The 21,997-nt window shown below is 38.5% G+C and overlaps 1 protein-coding gene across 3 annotated transcripts in view; it reads left to right on the top strand.

Moving 5' to 3' along the window:
- The window catches only part of trit1 (tRNA isopentenyltransferase 1), a 61,305-nt gene that overhangs the window by 8,340 nt on the left and 30,968 nt on the right, over positions 1–21,997 (top strand). Inside the window, exons 2-6 of one of the 3 annotated variants that reach the window (XM_084130228.1) lie at positions 6,854–6,997; positions 11,605–11,700; positions 12,721–12,875; positions 14,781–14,923; positions 15,237–15,348. In XM_084130228.1, the coding sequence (XP_083986354.1) occupies positions 6,854–6,997; positions 11,605–11,700; positions 12,721–12,875; positions 14,781–14,923; positions 15,237–15,348 (650 nt within the window). Of the gene's footprint in view, positions 1–6,853; positions 6,998–11,604; positions 11,707–12,720; positions 12,876–14,780; positions 14,924–15,236; positions 15,349–21,997 lie in introns of all 3 variants that reach the window. The other 2 variants (XM_084130227.1, XM_084130229.1) reach the window with 2 other exon arrangements.

The raw sequence follows: 21,997 nt of genomic DNA, 5'->3' as shown, positions 1-21,997 counted from the left end.
TCATTTAAATGTCTTTCCCTTTACTTCATAATATAATATTTCTTTTTAGCTTTCATTTTTATTTCAGTCTTTAGCATTTAACAACTTCTTTTCAGTTAGTTGTCAATGCAATATTTCATTATAAAAACAAGGCTTTTAAGTTTCAGGCTTTCATCTAATATTTATTTTATTTAATTTCAGCTTTATTTCAATTAATGTAAATTATTTTAATTGATCGATATTGGTCAATATTGAATATTTAATTGTACATGTCATTTCCTCTTTTTACATTTTAGATTACGTTTGTCATCCTCTGTTACTCTTTAATACTCTAAAAAAAAAAACACTAATTTAATAAAACTGTAATCTTAAGCAAATCTGATCATTCATACTGTACTTTATAATGTTGTGCTGTCTAAAATTACACATAACAACCAAAATCAGTAGGTTTTGTTTTTAATTTATTTAGACAAAATTTGAAAGAAACTGCTTTGATAATCGACTGGCATATAATTTTGGGCTGTTTTCTTCTTCTGTGGAACACGTCACGCACACACACACACACACACACACACACACACACACACACACACACACACACACACACACACACACACACACACACAACTTTTGAAGAATGTTCTGTTACACTATATTTCGATGATCCACTTTAGATATTCTACTAGCCATAAGTAACATTTCAACTACAGTCGTGGTCAGAAATATTGGTATAGTGAAGAAGCCTGTGAAAATAAATCTGTATTGTTAATCCTTGTGATATTTTATAAAAAAAATCACAATAATCTAACCTTCCATTGAAGTAAAACAATTGAAAATGTGTAAAGTGTACCATCAAAATAGTTACTGAATGTTCATGCAGCTCTTTTCCATACAACAGAAATGATTAATGACCAGGTGCACCTTAAAAGAATGACGGAATCTAAAATTACATTAATGACAAAAAAAGTTTTGCTTTATGTAAAGATTCATGTGATTCTTTTCGTAGGTTCCACAGCCAAAATCAACAGCATTCAGGGTTGAAAAGACATGAGAAAATTATGAAAATTGTAATTTTTGGCTGAACTATTCCTGTAAACATCTGTCAAATGATTTCTAACTTAAGGATGCAGATGAAAAGAGAAGGGTTAATATGACCTTTTATGCATTTGAAGGGTCGAGTCAGTTTGTCTGCGTTTACTCAGGCGCTAAATGCTTTTGGAAGGAACCATTTCCCCCCTTTTGCCAAACACACCAGCAGCTAAATTCAATTTGAGCTGAATGAATGAAATCCAATTGTGTCAGTCTGTCTGGCCTCGTAGGACTGGCGGCACAGCACATGCCCGCTGTGACGTCTGCATTCATCCTGGTGTCTGAGAAACCTCGCCAGTGCTCGAGATCTGCCTGATAACCAGTTAAACCATCACTCTGGTCTCTCTGAGCAGACCGAAGCGAGAAATAGAAGTGATGTCTCTCATTTATTCTCCATTGCTCATCTCCTCTGGCACCCTGTTCTGTCCTCCTGGAAAAGCCTGAAATGGGGTGTGGAAATGGGTTAGTTGTGGGTGGGGTGTTGTGTGTGTGTGTTGGTGCGATTCAGAAAGCCTCCACAAATGATGACTGCATGATAGCGCTAAAGCGAGGAGAAAGAGCGAGATCGTGAATGATTTATTAGCCTGGCTTCACTGAGCCATTCCTGGAGGAGAGAAGGAACGGATGGAAAGATGCAGGAGGGTGGGGCGGCGTGAATAACTGCACGGTTAGGGCGTTGAAGCTGTGTAGTGGGAGGTACGGTGTTGGAGAATCTCAGTTTGTAGTTTCCACCCCTGATACAGAAGCACCAGTCTTCTTTTTATCCTCATTGCCATAATTATGTCATGCATTTATTTTGTACAGCACCTTGTTGAGGAGTGGTGTGCTATTACTTTCCTAAGCACTTGAACTTACAGTTTTCATCTAGTAGTAGGGCTGCACGGCATTAGGAAAAAAATATATTAAGCTATTTTGTTTTTCTGCAATGAATGATTAGGGTGATTTTTGCTAATCTACATGACCACTTATGAACGTTTACATATCGACATGTATTTAGCAACTTGTCTTGAAAAACCCTCTACAAGAACCAACTCGAACCATAAAGTGACCTGATTTAAAATAACGTTTTAAAAGAGTTTTCTTTGGCCACATTCACAACAGTTTTGGTCAATTCAATATGACTATAAAATAATTATAATTATTATTGGGGTTATTATGCTAAAGCCGGGTTCACACTGTATGATTTTGGCCACTATTTGGCTGTCTGAGACAATCCTAAAAGACTTTTCTGATCCTGGGCCAAAATCTGAAGCATTTGATTGCTTGTTTGACTTGTTCGCCGACAGCCGTTTAATGACCATTGCGATCAAATTTGACCTCAGATAAAATTCTGGCAGTGTTTTGAGGCACAGTCCTGCAGTGTGACTTGTCCTAGTGCAGAATCTGATGACACAATTAATGAGACAACAATAAAACCACCACTTTTTCTTCATTTTCTTTAGAGATGCACCAATTGCAATTTTCTTGGCCGATTCCTATTTATTTATTTTTGTCAGTATGATTTGCCGATACAGATTTTTACCGACTGATCAGTGGTGCACTCTTTTGGTGTGAGCGCGAAACCTGCAGGAATTTGAAAATTATGCGCAATGCAAGCACTATTTAACCAGAACGAGTGAGTGAAAGGAGGCGGGTGTGTGACACTTCATTACCTGTGCTGCTGACAGCAAAACGCACCGTCTCGAAATTGGAAAGACGTGAGACCGACCAGCCGGTCACCGGTCTGGGCCAATCATACGGAAAATCGGCCAATTCCGGTCCCTGGCAGGTCAGTTAATCTCATTTTTCTTTTCAAGAAAAGCCATGATCAAAATTGACGCTTGAGATTGTTTTTGTTTGCTAGTTTTTGTTTCTATCCCGCATGTAAATGCAGCTCACAGTAACTGAACACGTCACGGATGATTATGTGGAACTCCGGACACATTACTGCAATATGGCACACATTCATATTTTATAGAACACACTATTTTAACTGTCGCAAAGTAATTACTTATTCAAAAGAAGGAACTACAGAGAGTACAACATTTTGAATGCAGCTTTTGTGAAAACAATTTTTATTATTTAGTTTGTTGTCTTGACTCATAAATTAATTTTTCGACCTGCGTTAGTCTTGCTTTCGGTTATACTGTCACTCCCCCTCTCCTGTCCTCGTACTCAATGGCCCTTCCCCCTGTATGAATAGTGGGGAGCAGCTGTCTCGTGCGTGGCCTGAGGTGCTGTGTGGTTCAGCCACGGCCGGCTGTAATAGCTCAACACTAAAGCCATTGTCTGAGGACTCGTCTGAGTGTTTGCGGTGTGGGTCACTGGATTCACTACACCCTTTTTGCTCATTCACCCCCTTTTCTTTTGCTTTCTGTCTCCCTCTAATTTTTGAATTCTCTCATTCTCACACAAAGAGAAATTGTCCCCACCCCATTAGGGCTGTGGTCGGCAAACACAACCTTATGACCGCTTTATCGGCCGTCTCTTCCTCACTTTTTGTGTGTGATGAGCGCTTGGATTCTCACACCATGTTGCAACTGTTACTACCACATAAATGCTGGTATTGTCTTTTTTACAATGTGAAAATGTGGATGTGAAATATGGAGTCCACATTTGCTCCGTTCCTGTTTTCACTCCTCTCTTTCACTCCCCCCCTCTATGGACCAGTTGTCCTCATTAATAATGAGTTTCAATTAGACACTCTGGCTCTCTAGAACATGTCCACACACACACACACACACACACACACACACACACATACACTAACACACACACACACACACACACACACACACACACACACACACACACACACACACACACACACACACACACACACACAGGCAGCTGCATGGGATTAGATGCCTGCCATTCAAGTCATGGAAGGGCATGTGACCCAACAGCAGGACTTCACCACCACGACATCAACTAGGCAAACCGAGGCAATAGCAACAGCATTGTAAATAAGAATCATCAATCATCTTAATCTTAATCAATCAAACATGTCTGCACAGAAAAAGGGAGATAAAGGTTAGAAAACTAGTTAAAATGTGATTCAAACAAAAATTAGGCTTAGAGGAAGTATATTTTGTTCGCCATGTTGTACAGCGAAATCTTTCAACAGATTTCCAGTGGTCAAAAATCTCTCACATTTTCCTTATATAACAGTCTTCAATATATTGTAAAGAACATTTCAAATGTCTGTCTGCAAGTTTTCTGTGGACAAAATATTATATTTTTATCTTTACAATGATTGACAAAAAGGTACACAATAGCACAACACATTGACCAAACTGTGCTTCCATTTGATTTGAACAAAAAATTTTTTTTGTTTACTATTTTGTACTGTTGTGTGAAACATCTTTCCAAAACATTTATAATGGACAATCTCACTCCTAGTCCTAATCCTTTCAAAAGTTAGCTTTTTTTGCGAGAAACTTGTGGTCAGTTCGCAGCAAACAGTTTGCAGTGAAGCACGGTTGTGCTAATGTTTATTAAACGTTTGCCAGGAACAAGTTTTTCCCTTTATAGCAATCTTCAATAAGACATTTTAAAATGTCTTCGCAAATTTTCAGTGACAGAACATTCCAGTTTTCATCTGTATAATGATTGAAAGGTACACAAGCACAACACACACTGAAGATTACTTCCTCACAGGAATGTTTGCATTTGCGTCAGATTAAATATGCCGACTATTTTAACTAGCCTACTGGGGCGAAAAAATTAATTACTGGAGAAGGGGGCGACTGGTCAGAAGGCTGGAGCACAGGGTGGGCTTTATCGGTTAGAGGCTGGTACTGAGCCTAACGAAAGGGGGTGACAAACGGGTGTAGGGAACAAAACCTGCTAATGCCGGCAACACTTAAGAAACGCGGCCCCAAATGAGAGCCACATGACTAGGCTCGACATTCGCAGGGCCTTCTGTCCTTCTTTGCCACACACATACACCATATATGGTATTTACAAGATTTCATTTTTGGTTGTTGGTTATGACATTTTAGTGGTCAAACTCAATGTTTTGTCTTGAGATCTAACCCTGATGCCACATGTTGGATATAAAAATAATTTTATAAATATTTTGCTACAAATCAAGGTTAGGCAAGGTAAGGTTAATTTTTATTAAACATTTGCCAGGAATGTTAAGAATTGTTGTTATTTGTACAATGTAATAATAGTAGCACATTATCAGGTACTGGTTACACCATTGACCCATATCAGCACATCAGGTACTGGTGTCACCTGACCTGATATGCCCTCGCTAATGAGCTGTGGAGCTCCCAGCATGCTGGTATCTTAGTTCATGCGCTCTCATGTATTGATCATTGTTCTTTGTCAGTGCTGTAGTGTTTCTAGTGGTCCTAAAATGCTGCTATCGTAGTAGCTCACAAGGTTTCGGAACGGAGTATGTGACTGTCCATTTATGGAAACTAACAAGGCACGTTAACAAATGACCACTTATGAACGTTTACATATCGACATGTATTTAGCAACTTGTCTTGACTTGAAGAACTTCAGTTTTAAATTGTTTTTGGCAATAGTGTTAAAATGACCAGTGTTGTGTTCTGTACTCAAAATCTACATTTATGAAAGTTTATGTGGCTGTTGGTAAACTCCCTGCTTTGTTAGTCTATCTTAACAAGCTTATTTACCCAACTCAGTGATTTTGTTAAAAAAAAGGTTTAAAAAAAAGCAGCTGTTATTGATTCCAAGTTTTTTTTTTAGATTTAGTGGCCTGTAAAGTCGAAATATTGCGTTCAAGAGGGCTGGCTCTGAAAAGCAGGGTTTTTTACTTGCCCAGTAAAAAAACAGAATGGAAGTACCATGCCAAGTTCTGCGGCGATTAAGGCCTTCTGCAAGTTTTAATCACACTCCTTTATTAGTGTTTACCATTCCTCCTCTGGAGAGAATGGGCTGAATTCATGTCTCTCCATATTTGCTGTTGTCCCCCTTCACCTCACCAAGATTTCGCTGGCAGGGATGTCCTGTGGAGAGCACAGGGGAAACGATCTTAATAATTCAGTAGCATTTCTTTCTAACTTGCCGAAATGGGCACGCAAGGGCAGAGGAGTTACGGTAAGCTGGACTGAATTTAGCCATGGCTGTGCACGCATGCCCTTGCTCCTGTTGAAATCCTGCTGTGGCTCCTGACATGTTTCTTGAGTGACCACTGACCACACAGCAACACTTTATGGTGACCACTTGTGGACTGATGCCACATAACTAGGGTAGGGAATCGAGAACTGGGTCTTATTTATTCGGATACTGTCTGGAACTCGGTGTTCCAAGAGTGTGATGGACCCAGTGTGAGGTAGTGGAAGTGGACTATTCGTGATCACGTTCGGGGGGGGGGGTCTCCCTCGGTCTGTTCGCCATGGGTCCCCCCTCAAGGCACCGGTTGCACTGCCCAAAGGATGGCCCTGCGCACATGTCTTGCTACTTTCAGCATGATAGTCAAATAAACAGAAACAAATCTAAAGTACTAAATCATTAAGGCCCATCACTTCACATGTTAAAAAATAACAACATCTACAGTCCCTTTTGTCATGAAGAATCATGACTAGATATGTAGGACAGAGTAAGGAAGTGCCTGTGACCTGTTTTACCTCTGTCACACTGGACCCAGTTTTTGAAATGGGCCTGTTTAAGGATTCATGTAGTGATCATGTCATGATAAACCAAGCGAAAACAGTTATGTGGTCTATGAAGCATGTGACATTTGCTACTCTTCTTCAAGATTTCTATCTTATATGACCTGGATTAACCTTCTTGATGCTTCATTGATCTGGTTGGTTTCTCACTGCAGGTTTACAAAGGACTGGACCTCATCACCAATAAGGTTACAGAGGAGGAGCAAGCCCAGTGTCGCCATCACATGATCAGCTTTGTGGATCCATTGGTTAGTGGATACACAGTGGTGGACTTCAGGAACAAGGCCTTGTCTCTCATATCCTTTCTGATATGCCCAACCCTTCAAAATAAAATTCCAGACTCCTCCAGACTGAATGAAATTATTTAAGGCCTTTGTAAATGCCCATGCGACTCTTATGAACTGTGAATCTTGTGACTGATTTATTTAAAAAAAAATAAAGCGCTCTCTAACTCGCTTGTGAAGTAAGGCCTTTTCACAGCAAGGATAACTATAAAGTTTTAACAATTGGTCTAGTTCTATGAGAAAAGTGAAGTTCAGTACACACACAGCTATAACGATTATGAGACCGTGGAATAATATTCTTGGAATCCCTTTTTAGAATGTTTTATTCTCTCCAGCTGAGGAACGACAAAAACATTGACAGCCAATCAGAGTTCACCCGATATTAAAGAGATGGTGCATTTTGGTGTGGACTCCATATATCATTATAGAAATTTGTCTTAGTGTGAACGGGTCCTCTGATTTAAATCATACACAGTGAAGCATTCAGAGTGGTTACTGTGTTTACAATTAACTTCCTTACTGAACGGCGAGTCATTTCTTAATTATCCTGTAATTTGTGGAGTTGGGCTGCACGATTTAGGGAAAATGTCATATTGCGGTTATTGAGGTCAGTGTTGCGATTGCGATATGCGATTGCGATTATAATAAACAAATGGTTTCATGAGTCAACTTGATTGGTTCTCAAGGAAAATGCACACACAGATTAGTGATAATGCTACTGTTGTAATAGCAACAACCACTAAATGCAGTGTTTTCGAATTAAAATAATCATTTTTACAAAATTAGCCTAAATAATGACATCTTTGCATTACTGCAAACTTGTTATTGTCTCAATAGTACAATAGTATAAAATAAATAGAACAATAAATAAGAAAATTTTCTATGCTCATGAAAATAAGATATTTTGAACATTCTGTCCAGACAAGCAGGGACATTTAAGCAGGATGTAACATATATGCTTTGTCTAAACTCAGTCTGTGGATCAGTTTTGGTGTATGTGTATTGTGATTGTCAAAACATTTGGTAACTAAACAGAATTTTGTTAAAGGAACACGCTGACTTTTTGGGACTTTAGCTTATTCACCGTATCCCCCAGAGTTAGATAAGTCCTTTTCATCTCTTTTCATCAACTCTGTCTGACGCACCCACCGCTAGCCTAGCTTAGCACAAAGACTGGAGGTAAATGGCTCCAGCTAGCATACTGCTCCCAATAAGTGACAAAATAACGCCTACATTTTCCTATTTACATGTTGTGATTTTGTATAGTCACAGCATGTACAAATAACAAGGTCACATGAGAGACAGACATCTTCTAACCGTATACATACTGGGAACTATATTCTCAGAAGGCGAAGCACTGCGGAGTGATTTACTCCAACTCTGAGCGAACTCTCTGCTCCTCACCACGGGGCTTTTCAGGTGCTGCGAGCAAATCCCTATCTGTCACGTCACATTTACCATCGCCAAAATGCTATTTTTTGAATTTCGTAATAAAATTGACAGAATCTGAGAGCTGAGAAATTTGATTCTGAGACCTCTGAAATTTGTTTCCTATCATAAGTAACCTGCTCTGTCTAGTCTGTCGGTGTCACCGTGTCACGCACCACTACCTAAACTGAAACTGACTGGTCTTCTTTTTATTAGCAGTGTAGAAAATGGGCAAACAGCTCTCAGAGAATGGGTTGTCTTGTCCGCACATGCATTTATTTATTTCATAAAGTCGCATAGGCTTGACATCAGGCTTGATTGCTATATGATTAATTGTGCAGCACTATTGTGGAGCCAATTTCTACATAGTCTGTAACCCTGATTGGGTGACTAGTTGGCCATTTTGCCCTATCCATACACCCTATAATTAATGGTTGCAGAGATTCATTTGGTTGACAAGTTTAGTTGGCAGGCCCTTCTAAATATAAATGCTTATTTTGTCTCTGCAGATGAAATTAATGGGCCATTACTCGGCCTTTTAAGATATCATCTGCAAACTTCTTAATGATCATTCTGAGTAATTGTTCTTTTAAAATGTCATCGCCTCCCTGACATCAGTGACACAGCTTTGTAAGACTGCTCCTTGTTTGAATGCAAATCCCCATATTTTAATTTCACGTCTTTTGTGGAATGTGGCAGTTCCCAGCGTGCCACACAAATGGCTCTGGCGTTTTATGAGTGGGTGCTGGGTTGTACTCCCTCGGCATGGTCTTTTAGTAAATGCAAGGGCATAACTGGAAATGCATGTACCAGAAACGGAGAGAGACGCATCGATGTCCTCGTTTTCCCCGCCCTCCTGCTGCAGATGTTTGCTGAGAGATGAGGAGGATATTAATAGCTGAGGGAGATGCTGTGAGGAGGTGGGGCGGCTCTCGCAGTGTCTGGAGGAACGCTGTCGCAGACACCTCAGACGCTCATGCACAAGAAATGAGGAGTGGCAGGTGAAGAGCTTCTCAGTCTCGCCTTGCTGAAGAGCAGTGATGACCACTATACAACACGCTAAAATAGGGCTGTGCATCAAATAAAAAAAGTAATCATCACGAATAGGATTATTGCTGCACGATATTATGAAATACAATATGGCATAGTCTGGTTTGTCAAATTGCTGAGGCTGCGATTTAATTAAATATATGCGCTACCGGCCTCAGCGAATAGTTTACACACCTGATATCATGAGCTGTATGCATGTAGATGGACACAGGGACGAGCTTCACACTGAAATAAGCACAGCATATTTTTATTTGCCGGCATCCTGTCAAAAGAGCTTGATGGGTTACTGTTTGAAAATAAACAATTTAAGATGTAAATATGAATATTGTAACTTTAGAGTAAAATAAAATTTATTTTATTACTTTTTTTTTTACACTACAGTAATGTTATTACATTGTTTCTTATTTTGTATATGTGTGTATGTATATATTTATATACATACATGCATACATAAATAAATAAACACTGTTCAAAAGTTTGGGATCTGTAAGATTTTTTATGTTAAGAAGTCTCTTATGCTCACCAAGGCTGCATTTATTTGATTAAAAATACAACAAAAAACAACCCAGTTATATTGTTAAATATTATGACAATTTAAAATTGTTTTCTATCAGAATATATTTTAAAATGTAATTTATTCCTGTGATGCAAAGCTGAATCTGCAGCATCAGTACTCCAGAATCATGATCCTTCAGAAATCATTCTAATAATGCTGATTTGATGCCCCAAAAACATTCATCATTATTATCAATGTTGAAAACAGTTGTGCCTATTTTTTTTTTATTCTTTGATTTTGTTTATTTGAAATAGTTTCTTTTGTAACATTATACATGTCTTTACTGTAACTTTTGATCAATTTAATGCATCCTGAATAAAAGTATTGATCTCTACCCCCCCCCCCCCAAAAAAAAATGCTTACTGACCCCAAACTTTTGAACGGTAGTGTATGATGTTACAAAAGCTTTCTATTTCAGATAAATGCTGCTCTTTTGATCTTTCTTTTCATCAAAGAATCTTTAAAAAAAAAAAAAAGTGTACATAACTGTACAATTTGTAAGTAGAGAGTTTAAATGTTGTAGGATTTACTTTGTAAGAAATTACTAGTAAATTTTACAATTAATTATAAAGTCATGACAAGTAACACATTAATTTTAACATGAAATTTTGAAGTAAAAAAACTTATATAGCAAGCATTACATTCTAAAACTTACTCCAATAGTCTTTTCGTTCAAAACTTAAATAATTAATTATTATAGATTCATTGAATAATTCAGCCCTAAAAAGATTTTGCCATTAAAAAAGTTTTCATAGAAAAATATTTATATATATATTTATTTATTTATTTCATTTTCTATGCAGAGATACTCCCTAACAAAATCACCCCACTCACTCTTGAATGGCGTATTCTTTCCAAAATCAAATCAAGTTATCTGGTGAAAAACCTTTTTTTTTATATATATATATCACTATTACAGAAAAAACAGAATATCACAATATCAGTTTTTTCCAATATCGTGCAGCCTCAATTAGTAGTAGTTTTTGTCATAATCTTCTGTTATAACAATCCTGAGATGCTTGACTATTCTCTCTCTGTCTTGCAATCTCGTCCCCACCCCTTTCCTCGTGTCTTTCTCTCACTTCCTCTTCTCTCCTCCTCTTGTTTTCTCTCCCTCCCTCCCCAGGGATCACAGAGTGATGCAGATGGGGTGGACAGCGTTCAGCCAGACTGCTTTGATTTTAATGCATGTGACCTGGAAGTGTGTCTGTGTGCGTGTTTGTCCATTTCGTGTGAGGGAGAGTGCTGATGCGCCTTCTCGTTTTGAAGCAGTTAATGAATTGCTCCATGGAGCTTCTGACGCCATTTATTAAAATCTTTAGCAGAATCCCAGCAGTCATGGTGAACTGACTGCCCTCCCACAGCACCAGGCCTGGACATTACATGAATTATTGTTAGAGCATTTATAGATCTGAGAATATGATACTGCTTTTCACCCGAGCACTATAGCAGTGGTGTACTCTGCAATCTAACCCAATGTGGTTACACATGTATGATCATTGTGCATAATTTATGTATTGCTTGTAACTGTGGCATCAAAGGATGTTTATTTGAAAAATTAAGTTCGACTTCCTTAACGTGATACATAGAGGACATGCATCATCGGAAAAAGCTGCCCATCATTGTTGGAGGCACAAATTACTACATTGAATCCATTTTATGGAATGTGCTCATCGACACTGGGGTAAATGTGAGTTTTAACACTTTCTGATTATAAAGAATTGCTCTGTTCTAAAACCTAGTCATCTGCCTATGTGGGCAGCATTGTAAAGTTGCAATGTAACAAAATTAGAAACAGCTCTTTTCTTCAGTATTGTGACGTACATTCTAATGAAACAGATTATCGAAAAAGAAAAAATGTGGGATGGGGAATTGGTTCTATGCACCAGTTGTTGATTGGATGATATCTGAATTATGCTGTTGTGAAAGATACCTCGTGTTTTGCGAAGAGCGAAGAAAATCAGAATGCATTATAGTATTGATTAAAAAGTTAAGCATAATAAAAATGGATTATTTTAGAGTGCTGTTTATTGGAGGATCATACTGTTAGTAACATGCTAACATCAAACTATGGACCGTTTTCACAGTCTGTGAATTCACTTCATTTCCACAATTATTAACGTCATAATGAAGTTTTTAATGTGCATTTATAACACTATACTTTGTGTAATATTACCTTGGCTTTAAATTTCAGAAAACTCTCTGAGTGTTTCTAATACAACGGCTGATGGAGTGATGGCAAATCTTTCTCTCCTCTGACCATCATAATCAATCTTGCAATATTTTTTTCCTCTTTGGGAAAGCCATACAATTGTGGATTTTCTCTTTGCTATTGGAGCAGTAGAAGTTTACTTAAGAAGTTGACTGTGTAAGTTTACCCAACTATGATGGCTTCTGCTTCTGAGAACACTGGATATGTGAAAAGGGTCCATTTAAATCAATCAAAAATCAAGTCAGGGAATTGTTGCCACATCACGTTGTGCGCATCTATTATAGACAGAATGACTGATTATAATGAGTTTGATTGCCTTTTGTCTCATCGTGTCACTCCGCTAGTGTTTTAGACACTGTTAAAAGGCAGTGTGTAACGAGGCAGCTCACTACATTTGAAACAGAGCTAGTAAGTCATAGTAATATTAAATGGCTTTCTGTGTATCTATTGGCAGAAATAATCTAAACGAGTCCTCCTCTGTCTGACCTACAGCAGGGGAGTGACACAGAATCCGAAAATGGTGGGACTCCTGAATCAAAGGCGGAGCTTGAGAAACTGGGTGGTCCTGAACTTCACAGACGTTTGAAGGAGGTGGATCCTGACATGGCCGCCATATTGCACCCTCATGACGCACGCAAGATTGCAAGGTAATTATTTCAGTGATAGCACAAAACAGAGACGGCTTCATTTTCCTGCACCCATTCGCAGAAAAGCTTAGTGTATTTCCAATGAGTACTATTCATTTTTCTTTCTTTTTTTACCTCATCCACAGACCAACATGGTATTATCAGAAAGCACTTGCAAGAATTCTATGACTCTGAATGTCTACTTGCACACTGTACAAAGTTAGCCCAAATTCAAGGTTTAAGTTCATTCAAATGAACTTAGTTCTTGGACCAGCAGGTCTGGCTCTTTGGAATAAGTTTGGGTTTGGATCTGGGTCTTTGTATTAGGGGGTCTGGGTCATGAAACATCTAGTCTTGACTCCAGCACTTTGTGTGCAAATATGCCTATTTTCTTAATTGGTACCCATTCTGAGGTGTTGAAATTGAAACTATCAAGTTAAGTTCCTGATGTTTGAACCTACATCCTTCTCAGATACCAGCCCAGATCTTTGTCCACGTCACATTATTTACTGCACCTTTCTCATTTATTCCTCTTTCAATTATGTCAGTCTTTTCTTAGCCTTGTTGTTGTTTTTTCCCCTCATACATTTCTCTTAAAAGGTGCAGAGTTAAAGAGAACTTGGGTAGAAACCTTATCATACGATCTTGTGGTAAATTTTGGCATTTCTTGGGCTGCATTTGTATCTATTTTTCCACCTGTGTGGGAGAACTGATGGCTGTGGCTTCCAAGCGTGTTACACACGTTTTCACATGCTTCAATTGGTGTTTGATTGGTATCAAGGGGCCGATTAGCACCTCTTCTCAGAACTATGTGCTTGTTTAATTGATGCCAGCCTGTGTGCCACTGCGTCTACAGTATTGCTGCGGTAGAAGAGCTTCTCTCCCACAGTCATAGGCGTAATTTGCGGGTGGGACATGTCCCCACCACTTTTTGCCAGGGTCGATATTGTCCCCACCACTTTTTAAAACATCTCGCGGCACGAATGTACCAATTCTACAAATAAATAAAACATCTCCAGTTAACTGGCAGAGCGTTCATTTCGTTCGTTTTTTAAATAAGAGATGATCTAGCGCTGAAATGTGTTTTTAAATCAAGTGATCATCATCGCTGCTATCAGTGGCGCGGATACAGTGTTTTCTCGTGTGGCTCGCGCACATGCCGCACTGTCTTCACTCGGACGCGCGCTTCAATCCGTTGCGGATACTCTCTATTAGTTCTGGTGAAATCACAAAACATAATGCACACAAACGTGTCCCTGCTTGATATACAACCACTGATGAACATAATCGGTTTTGATGAGAAAAAAAAACGATACGAGTGCGGATTAGAACCCAGAACCTCTGACACGCTTGGCGAAAGTTCTACCACTGGACCATTAAGATACAAGTTGGTCAAATAGGCGGATCTATGTATTTACTCACAAGAAAATTCTCGGCACTGACAACATATATTGGGCTACATCTCATTAAACGACAAATTAAACCCCATGTAGCCTACTATTTAAATCGATTGCTGGACATTGTAATGTTATTGTACATATATCTGACTTAGCATTGTATTAGCAACCCCCACCCCACCTGTCCCACCCACTTTTTAAAACAAAGTTACGCCACTGCCCACAGTTAAGAGTGCTAATGTCTCCTTACTGATATCAGCTGCTTCTGAGGAAATGACTTGCTTGAAGTCCCATGTACCTTCTCCTCAGCGTGACCAAACTTGAATTATTCGTCTTTTTTTGTGTTTTTTGTTGTTCATCACGTTCTTGTTTGGTGTGTGGCATGTTCTTTCCAAATTATATGTTCAGTTGAGAGCTTATTTGGCATTTGGAAATCTTTTAAATGTATTTGAGAAATGCATTATTTTATCTGAAGTCATATAGTATTTTGACTAAGTATAATATGGTCAATTTATTGGTTGATTGACAGGAGTCTGCAGGTGTATATGGACACTGGAGTTCCACACAGTCGGCTTTTGGAGGAGCAGCGAGGGCAGGATGGAGGAGATTGTCTTGGGGGTCCCTTGCGGTTCCAGAACCCTTGCATCTTCTGGCTGAACTACAAAATGAATGGTAGTCACCAGTCATTGTAGATTGTGACTGTAACATGTCTTCAGTGTCTTTATTTAATTAGCTCATTTATCAGATTTTGTGCAGTTTTTGCCATTTCCTGATGTTGTACTTTAACGAACTCCTCCTACAGTTTTGATCTGATCCTCTTCAAATTTGGTGAATGTAATCTTAAGGCCTTTACTAAAGGCGCCGGGTGGCGGTGGCAGGGGTGCGAGGGCCCTTTTCATTGCTGCTTGCAGCTTTAATTGTAGATTGTGACTGTAACATGTCTTCAGTGTCTTTATTTAATTAGCTCATTCATCCTCTCCTGTAGCTCTGGATGAGAGGTTGGACAAGCGTGTGGATCAGATGTTATCGCTTGGGCTGATTGATGAGCTCAGAGATTTTCACCTGCGCTTCAATGAGAAGATGATCAAAGAGAGCAGGTAAATCTCATTGTTGTAAAATAACATTTTTAAATAAATTCAAAAGATAATTCATAATTAATCATTTACGTAACTGAACACTTCTAATTTGCTGACAACACACAGAAGCATAAGCTAACTTGAATATTACGTTGTCTGGTTGAGGCTAACATGCACTTCACAGAACAAAACAATGACGCAAGCAAATGTACCTTTACGAATTAAAATGGTTTGTTGTCAGCTGCATAGATTTATCAGTATCTATAATTATTTTATTTTCCTAGTGATTGTCGAATAATATAAGCCACCTATCTATCACGCTTCTGATTTTTTTTTTAGGTCCTCTATTTGGTATATGGAACTAGGTCAGATTTGTTTTGTATTCGAAATCCTTGTATTACCTCTGAATGAACCATGTGTAATTTATCTCTCAAGTTGCTTGACACAATAGCTACACGGCTGTCTTTTTTCTTCAACTGTCAGAAAAATACAAGAAAGCTAAGTTTCACAGGCTGAACCTGTTTTGCACATCGGACATTTTAAGTTAACAAGTTGAAGCAGGTTTATCACCCGCTGTTCCTGTCTACAGTGGGTTTTTCTCTTAAGTAATGGTGGGAATCCAGGGTTTTGACAAGTGAAGTGTTTCCAATAACTGACGTAGATGTCAGTTAAATTTAGTAAAGTGACTGACGTTCCTTAAAACACACCTGAATCATTCGACCGGCTCAGAGTATGTAGAGTTACAAGAGGTTGCATTTACACTTGTGTGCCTTTTGAATTCACAGGAAATGAAATGGTCCATACTGCTGCGTAACATTTGATGTGACTGTGACCTTGGCATAAGAGTGTTATTGATGGCTTATTATCTGTTAAATACATTTTAAATACAGTTATCTCAACATGCATATACAGTGAGGAAAATAAGTATTTGAACACCCTGCTATTTTGCAAGTTCTCCCACTTAGAAATCATGGAGGGGTCTGAAATTGTCATCGTAGGTGCATGTCCACTGTGAGAGACATAATCTAAAAAAAAAAATCCAGAAATCACAATGTATGATTTTTTAACTATTTATTTGTATGATACAGCTGCAAATAAGTATTTGAACACCTGAGAAAATCAATGTTAATATTTGGTACAGTAGCCTTTGTTTGCAATTACAGAGGTCAAACGTTTCCTGTAGTTTTTCACCAGGTTTGCACACACTGCAGGAGGGATTTTGGCCCACTCCTCCACACAGATCTTCTCTAGATCAGTCAGGTTTCTGGGCTGTTGCTGAGAAACACGGAGTTTGAGCTCCCTCCAAAGATTCTCTATTGGGTTTAGGTCTGGAGACTGGCTAGGCCACGCCAGAACCTTGATATGCTTCTTACAGAGCCACTCCTTGGTTATCCTGGCTGTGTGCTTCGGGTCATTGTCATGTTGGAAGACCCAGCCTCGACCCATCTTCAATGCTCTAACTGAGGGAAGGAGGTTGTTCCCCAAAATCTTGCAATACATGGCCCGGTCATCCTCTCCTTAATACAGTGCAGTCGCCCTGTCCCATGTGCAGAAAAACACCCCCAAAGCATGATGCTACCACCCCCATGCTTCACAGTAGGGATGGTGTTCTTGGGATGGTACTCATCATTCTTCTTCCTCCAAACACGTTTAGTGGAATTATGACCAAAAAGTTCTATTTTGGTCTCATCTGACCACATGACTTTCTCCCATGACTCCTCTGGATCATCCAAATGGTCATTGGCAAACTTAAGACAGGCCTTGACATGTGCTGGTTTAAGCAGGGGAACCTTCCGTGCCATGCATGATTTCAAACCATGACGTCTTAGTGTATTACCAACAGTAACCTTGGAAACGGTGGTCCCAGCTCTTTTCAGGTCATTGACCAGCTCCTCCCGTGTAGTTCTGGGTTGATTTCTCACCTTTCTTAGGATCATTGAGACCCCACGAGGTGAGATCTTGCATGGAGCCCCAGTCCGAGGGAGATTGACAGTCATGTTTAGCTTCTTCCATTTTCTAATGATTGCTCCAACAGTGGACCTTTTTTCACCAAGCTGCTTGGCAATTTCCTCGTAGCCCTTTCCAGCCTTGAGGTGTACAATTTTGTCTCTAGTGTCTTTGGACAGCTCTTTGGTCTTGGCCATGTTAGTAGTTGGATTCTTACTGATTGTATGGGGTGGACAGGTGTCTTTATGCAGCTAACGACCTCAAACAGGTGCATCTAATTTAGGATAATAAATGGAGTGGAGGTGGACATTTTAAAGGCAGACTAACAGGTCTTTGAGGGTCAGAATTCTAGCTGATAGACAGGTGTTCAAATACTTATTTGCAGCTGTATCATACAAATAAATAGTTAAAAAATCATATATTGTGATTTCTGGATTTTTTTTTTTAGATTATGTCTCTCACAGTGGACATGCACCTATGATGACAATTTCAGACCCCTCCATGATTTCCAAGTGGGAGAACTTGCAAAATAGCAGGGTGTTCAAATACTTATTTTCCTCACTGTTTATTTAAATATGTAAAACGTCATTACTTTCGAACATATACTTACAATATGCATTTCAAAGGCAAGCATTGCTATTAATTTTGCTCATACTTAGGTTAGGGATTTGAACAATCCTTAGTTTTAAACTTCAGGACATAACTTATCTGACACTGTTTGAGGTAAAGATATCAATGTGTGGCTTGTTGAGGAAAACTGTGTTATAACATTTCTAAAATATTATACTTGCTTTTTTTAGCTGGGTGGGCAATAGAACAGATGGGACATACCATGGATTTTCGTTAAAGGACATACACAAGCCATATCTAAGGGCCAGAATATTACAGAAATTTGGAGGGAGGGGGGGTGGGGCTCTCTTGGTTTAGACCAGTAGGCAATCATTCATAACAATAACAGATCAATCAAATAGAAACGCCTTGGCAACTTCTAAAAAACCCTAGCAAACACCTAGAATTGCTCAGGCAATCACTCATAACACCCTAACAATTACATAGAAACGATCGCAATAAGTCGTGAAAAAGAACTCAATGCTACAGTATGCTCGTGCTGACTGACACAGGGCTGAAGTGTGTACACAGAAAGATGTATCTCTCTGCATGCGATTGCGAATTCTGTTCTCTTTCACGTCTTATTGCACTTGAATGGTCAAATACACACAAAATTTTGTCAAAATGCCCATTGTGTGGTGTATTCATGTAAACAGTGTTACAGTACAGGTCAAAAGTTTGGAAACATTACGTTTTTTTTTTTAAAGAAGTTTCTAATGCTTATCAAGCTAATAATGCTTTTGATCGTTTATTTGATCAAAAATACAGAAAAAAAACAGTAATATTGTGAAATATTATTACAACTTAAAATAATAGTTTTCTATTTGAGTATACTTTGAAAAATAATTTATTCCTGTGATGCAAAGCTGAATTTTCAGCATCATTACTCCAGTCTTCAGTGTCACATGTGACATCCAGTCTATCACATGATCCTTTAGAAATCATTCTAATATTCTGATTTATTATGAGTGTTGGAAACAGTTCTGCTGCCTGATATATTTGATGAATAAAAGGTCAAAAAGAACTGCATTTATTCAAAATAAAAAAAATATTTTCTAATAATATAAATCTTCTTTACTATCACTTTTTATCAATTTAATACATCCTTGCTGAATAAAAGTATTGATTTATTTCAAAAAAAGAAAGAAAAAAAATTACTGACCCCAAATTACTGACCAGTAGTGTATATTGTTGTTACAAAATATTTCTATTTTTAAAAAATTTGCTTCTTTTTTTTATTTTTTTATTTGTATTTTTTTTACTTTTTATTCATCAAAGTATCCTAAAAAAATATCACAGGTTATGAAAAAATATTAAGCAGCAGAACTGTTTCGAACTTTGATAATGAATCATCATATTAGAATGATTTCTAAAGGATCATGTGATAGACTGGAGTAATGATCCTGAAAATTCAGCTTTGCATCACAGAAATAAATGATCATTTAAAGTATAATAAATTGAAAACCAATTATTTTAAATTGTAATAATATATCACAATATTAAATTTTTTTCTGTATTTGATCAAATAAATGCAGGCTTGATGAGCAGAAGAAACTTCTTTCAAAAACATTAAAAATAGTAATGTTTCCAAACTTTTGACCTGTACTGTATGTCTCAAGTGAAAGTAAACAGTTGGGTGTAAATCGCATGTGTATCAGTATAATGGATCCGTGCATTCGCTCTTAAAGGGAAAGCAGCCTATTAAACATGCTGCTGTGTCATTATTGTTTATCAAACAAAAGAGAAAATAACTTACTGCTCTTGACTGAATAACTTTTGTAGCTTTAATAAGAAAAAAGTTATATTGAATTAATACAGTGAAGTAATTTTTACATTTGATTATTCAATTTCTATACTATTTCTAACTACATTTTAAATAAACCTATAGTACCTATATTTGTTTAATTCATATTTTTGTTATATTATAATTGTCCTCTTATTTAGTAATTTGCTTTTTTGTTCTTATTTTTAATAACGAGAAGAAAAAAAAACCAATCGTGATACATATCGTTATCGTGAAATATAATTTCTCATATCTTGAAATAAAGTTTTTGGTCATATCGCCCATCCCTAATAGAAACCCTTTGGCAACAGCCTAGAAATCGTAAACCATATCAATCACAAGGAAATGCCCTGGCAACCACTCATAACACCATATCAGCCACATAGAAACACCCTGGCAACCACTCATAACATCCTAACAATTGCATAGAAACGACCTGGCAATCACTCATAACACCCTCACAGATGTGGCCAGGCAACCACTCATAAGGCTCTAGCAATCATGAGGAAACACCCTGGCTACCACTCAACACCATAGAAATCACATAGAAACGCCCTGGCAACCACTCATAACACCCTAACAATTGCATAGAAACAACCTGGCTACCACCCATAACACCCTCACATAGATATGGCCAAGCAACCACTCATAAGACCCTAGCAACCATATAGAAATGCCCTGAAAACAACTCAACACACTAGCAACCACATTGTATTGCCCCGGAAACCACCATTAACACCCTGGCTTTGTAGCGGTGAGTTTTGCAAATACAAGCATGGTGCAGTGCCTTTTAGCGAATTTACGGCACATCAGATCACACGGCAATCTTTCAATCTTGCAATCAGATCAAGAGCGAAGCTCATGATGCAAGTGTCCTGTGCTTTAGCCTGTGTTTATGGATGCACTAACAATATTTGTTTGATAAGGTGATTAATTATTGATTGTTAGTGCTGTCACATGCTTTGTTGTGCAGGGATATTGGCGGACGGACTGCACTGCGGTGTGTCTGTGTGGATGTTGATGACACAGCAGTGTCTAGGGTTGGGCCGCTCTGGGTGTGGCTTCTGCCGATTGATGGCCGACCGCCCAGCGCTCCGTCCAGCCGATCGAACCCCACCTCCCCTCTTAGACGTCTTCGCTGGCAAACTTGCCACCCAAGCGCTTTCTCCTGTTTCCTCACGTCATCCTACTCTCTTCCTCCCCCTTTTCCTCTTCTTTATGTCTGCATCTGCCACCCTTCCGCCAGCCCTCTCGCCTTACACGGGGAGCAGTCACTAGGCAGCAAGGTCAGACTCTGCCTGTCTCTCCTTTCCATTCCCTCTCAGTCTATCTCGCTCTGTCCTGTCAATAGACCCCCTCCCCCTCGCCCCGTCTGCACTGTCTGTGTCCCTGTGACCGGCTGATCTCTCTTTCTGTTTTTTGAGCTGTATGACAACTAATTTTTACCCCGGGGCTGGGGTTCTGATGCACCCAGTGACCGCTTTTCCATCTAAAATTAGGTCCCATTAAACAATGGATGTGATTTCACCCAAAATGCCTTTATATTTAGAATATTGTTCTATAAATTCAGCCACAGCTAATCAATAACATTGATAACAAAAAGATTAACAGATGTCATTGTTGTTTAGTCAGTGACATCACTTTACAGTTGCTTTAAGTGCATTTGTATGATGAAATACATTTTAAAAATGACCATAGAGTGAGCTGTTATAATTGTGCAAAAACAAGGGAGCACAGCTCTTTAAATATTGTCATAATAATGTAGTTTAATGTGAGCAGGTTGATGCTTTGACATATTTTTGTGTGCTCTCAGATTACTTTTCCCAGTGCAACACTTCATATGATATGATTTTATATGTGAAATGTTACGAGAGCATTTATATTTCATAAAAGAGCTTGCCGTAACAGCCGGTTGTTGTTGAACTTCCGACTTCACCGAATGTCACCCAGACAGAGCGCAACAGAGAAAGAGAGGGCAATCATTTTTGATAGATCTGATGCTGTACAATGCTTAAATGCAATCAAACTGAATTGAAAAAAAAATTTAGAATAGCAAGGAGACTTGCAACTATTTACGAATAAACTAGGGTTTTCTGAGTCAGTGTCAACAGCAAAGATGAAGTTGACGTTATTGGCTCGCCGTCTCCGCGGTATAGTGGAGCGCCTTTAGAGAGAAATGCACCTTTCATACAGATTACATAAGCTGAGAGTATTTGTTTTTAAAGTAGACATTTCAAGATTACTATAGATATATTTCTCATGTCTGTGAGTCAAGTAGCCTATACACTGAGGTTCGGTAAATTTTTGTGGGTTCAAGTTCAGGGAAACCAA

Source organism: Abramis brama, assembly GCF_963993115.1.
Source record: "Abramis brama genome assembly, chromosome: 12".
In the NCBI taxonomy this organism is placed as follows: domain Eukaryota; kingdom Metazoa; phylum Chordata; class Actinopteri; order Cypriniformes; family Leuciscidae; genus Abramis; species Abramis brama.
This window is presented reverse-complemented; position numbering and strand designations above follow the sequence as displayed.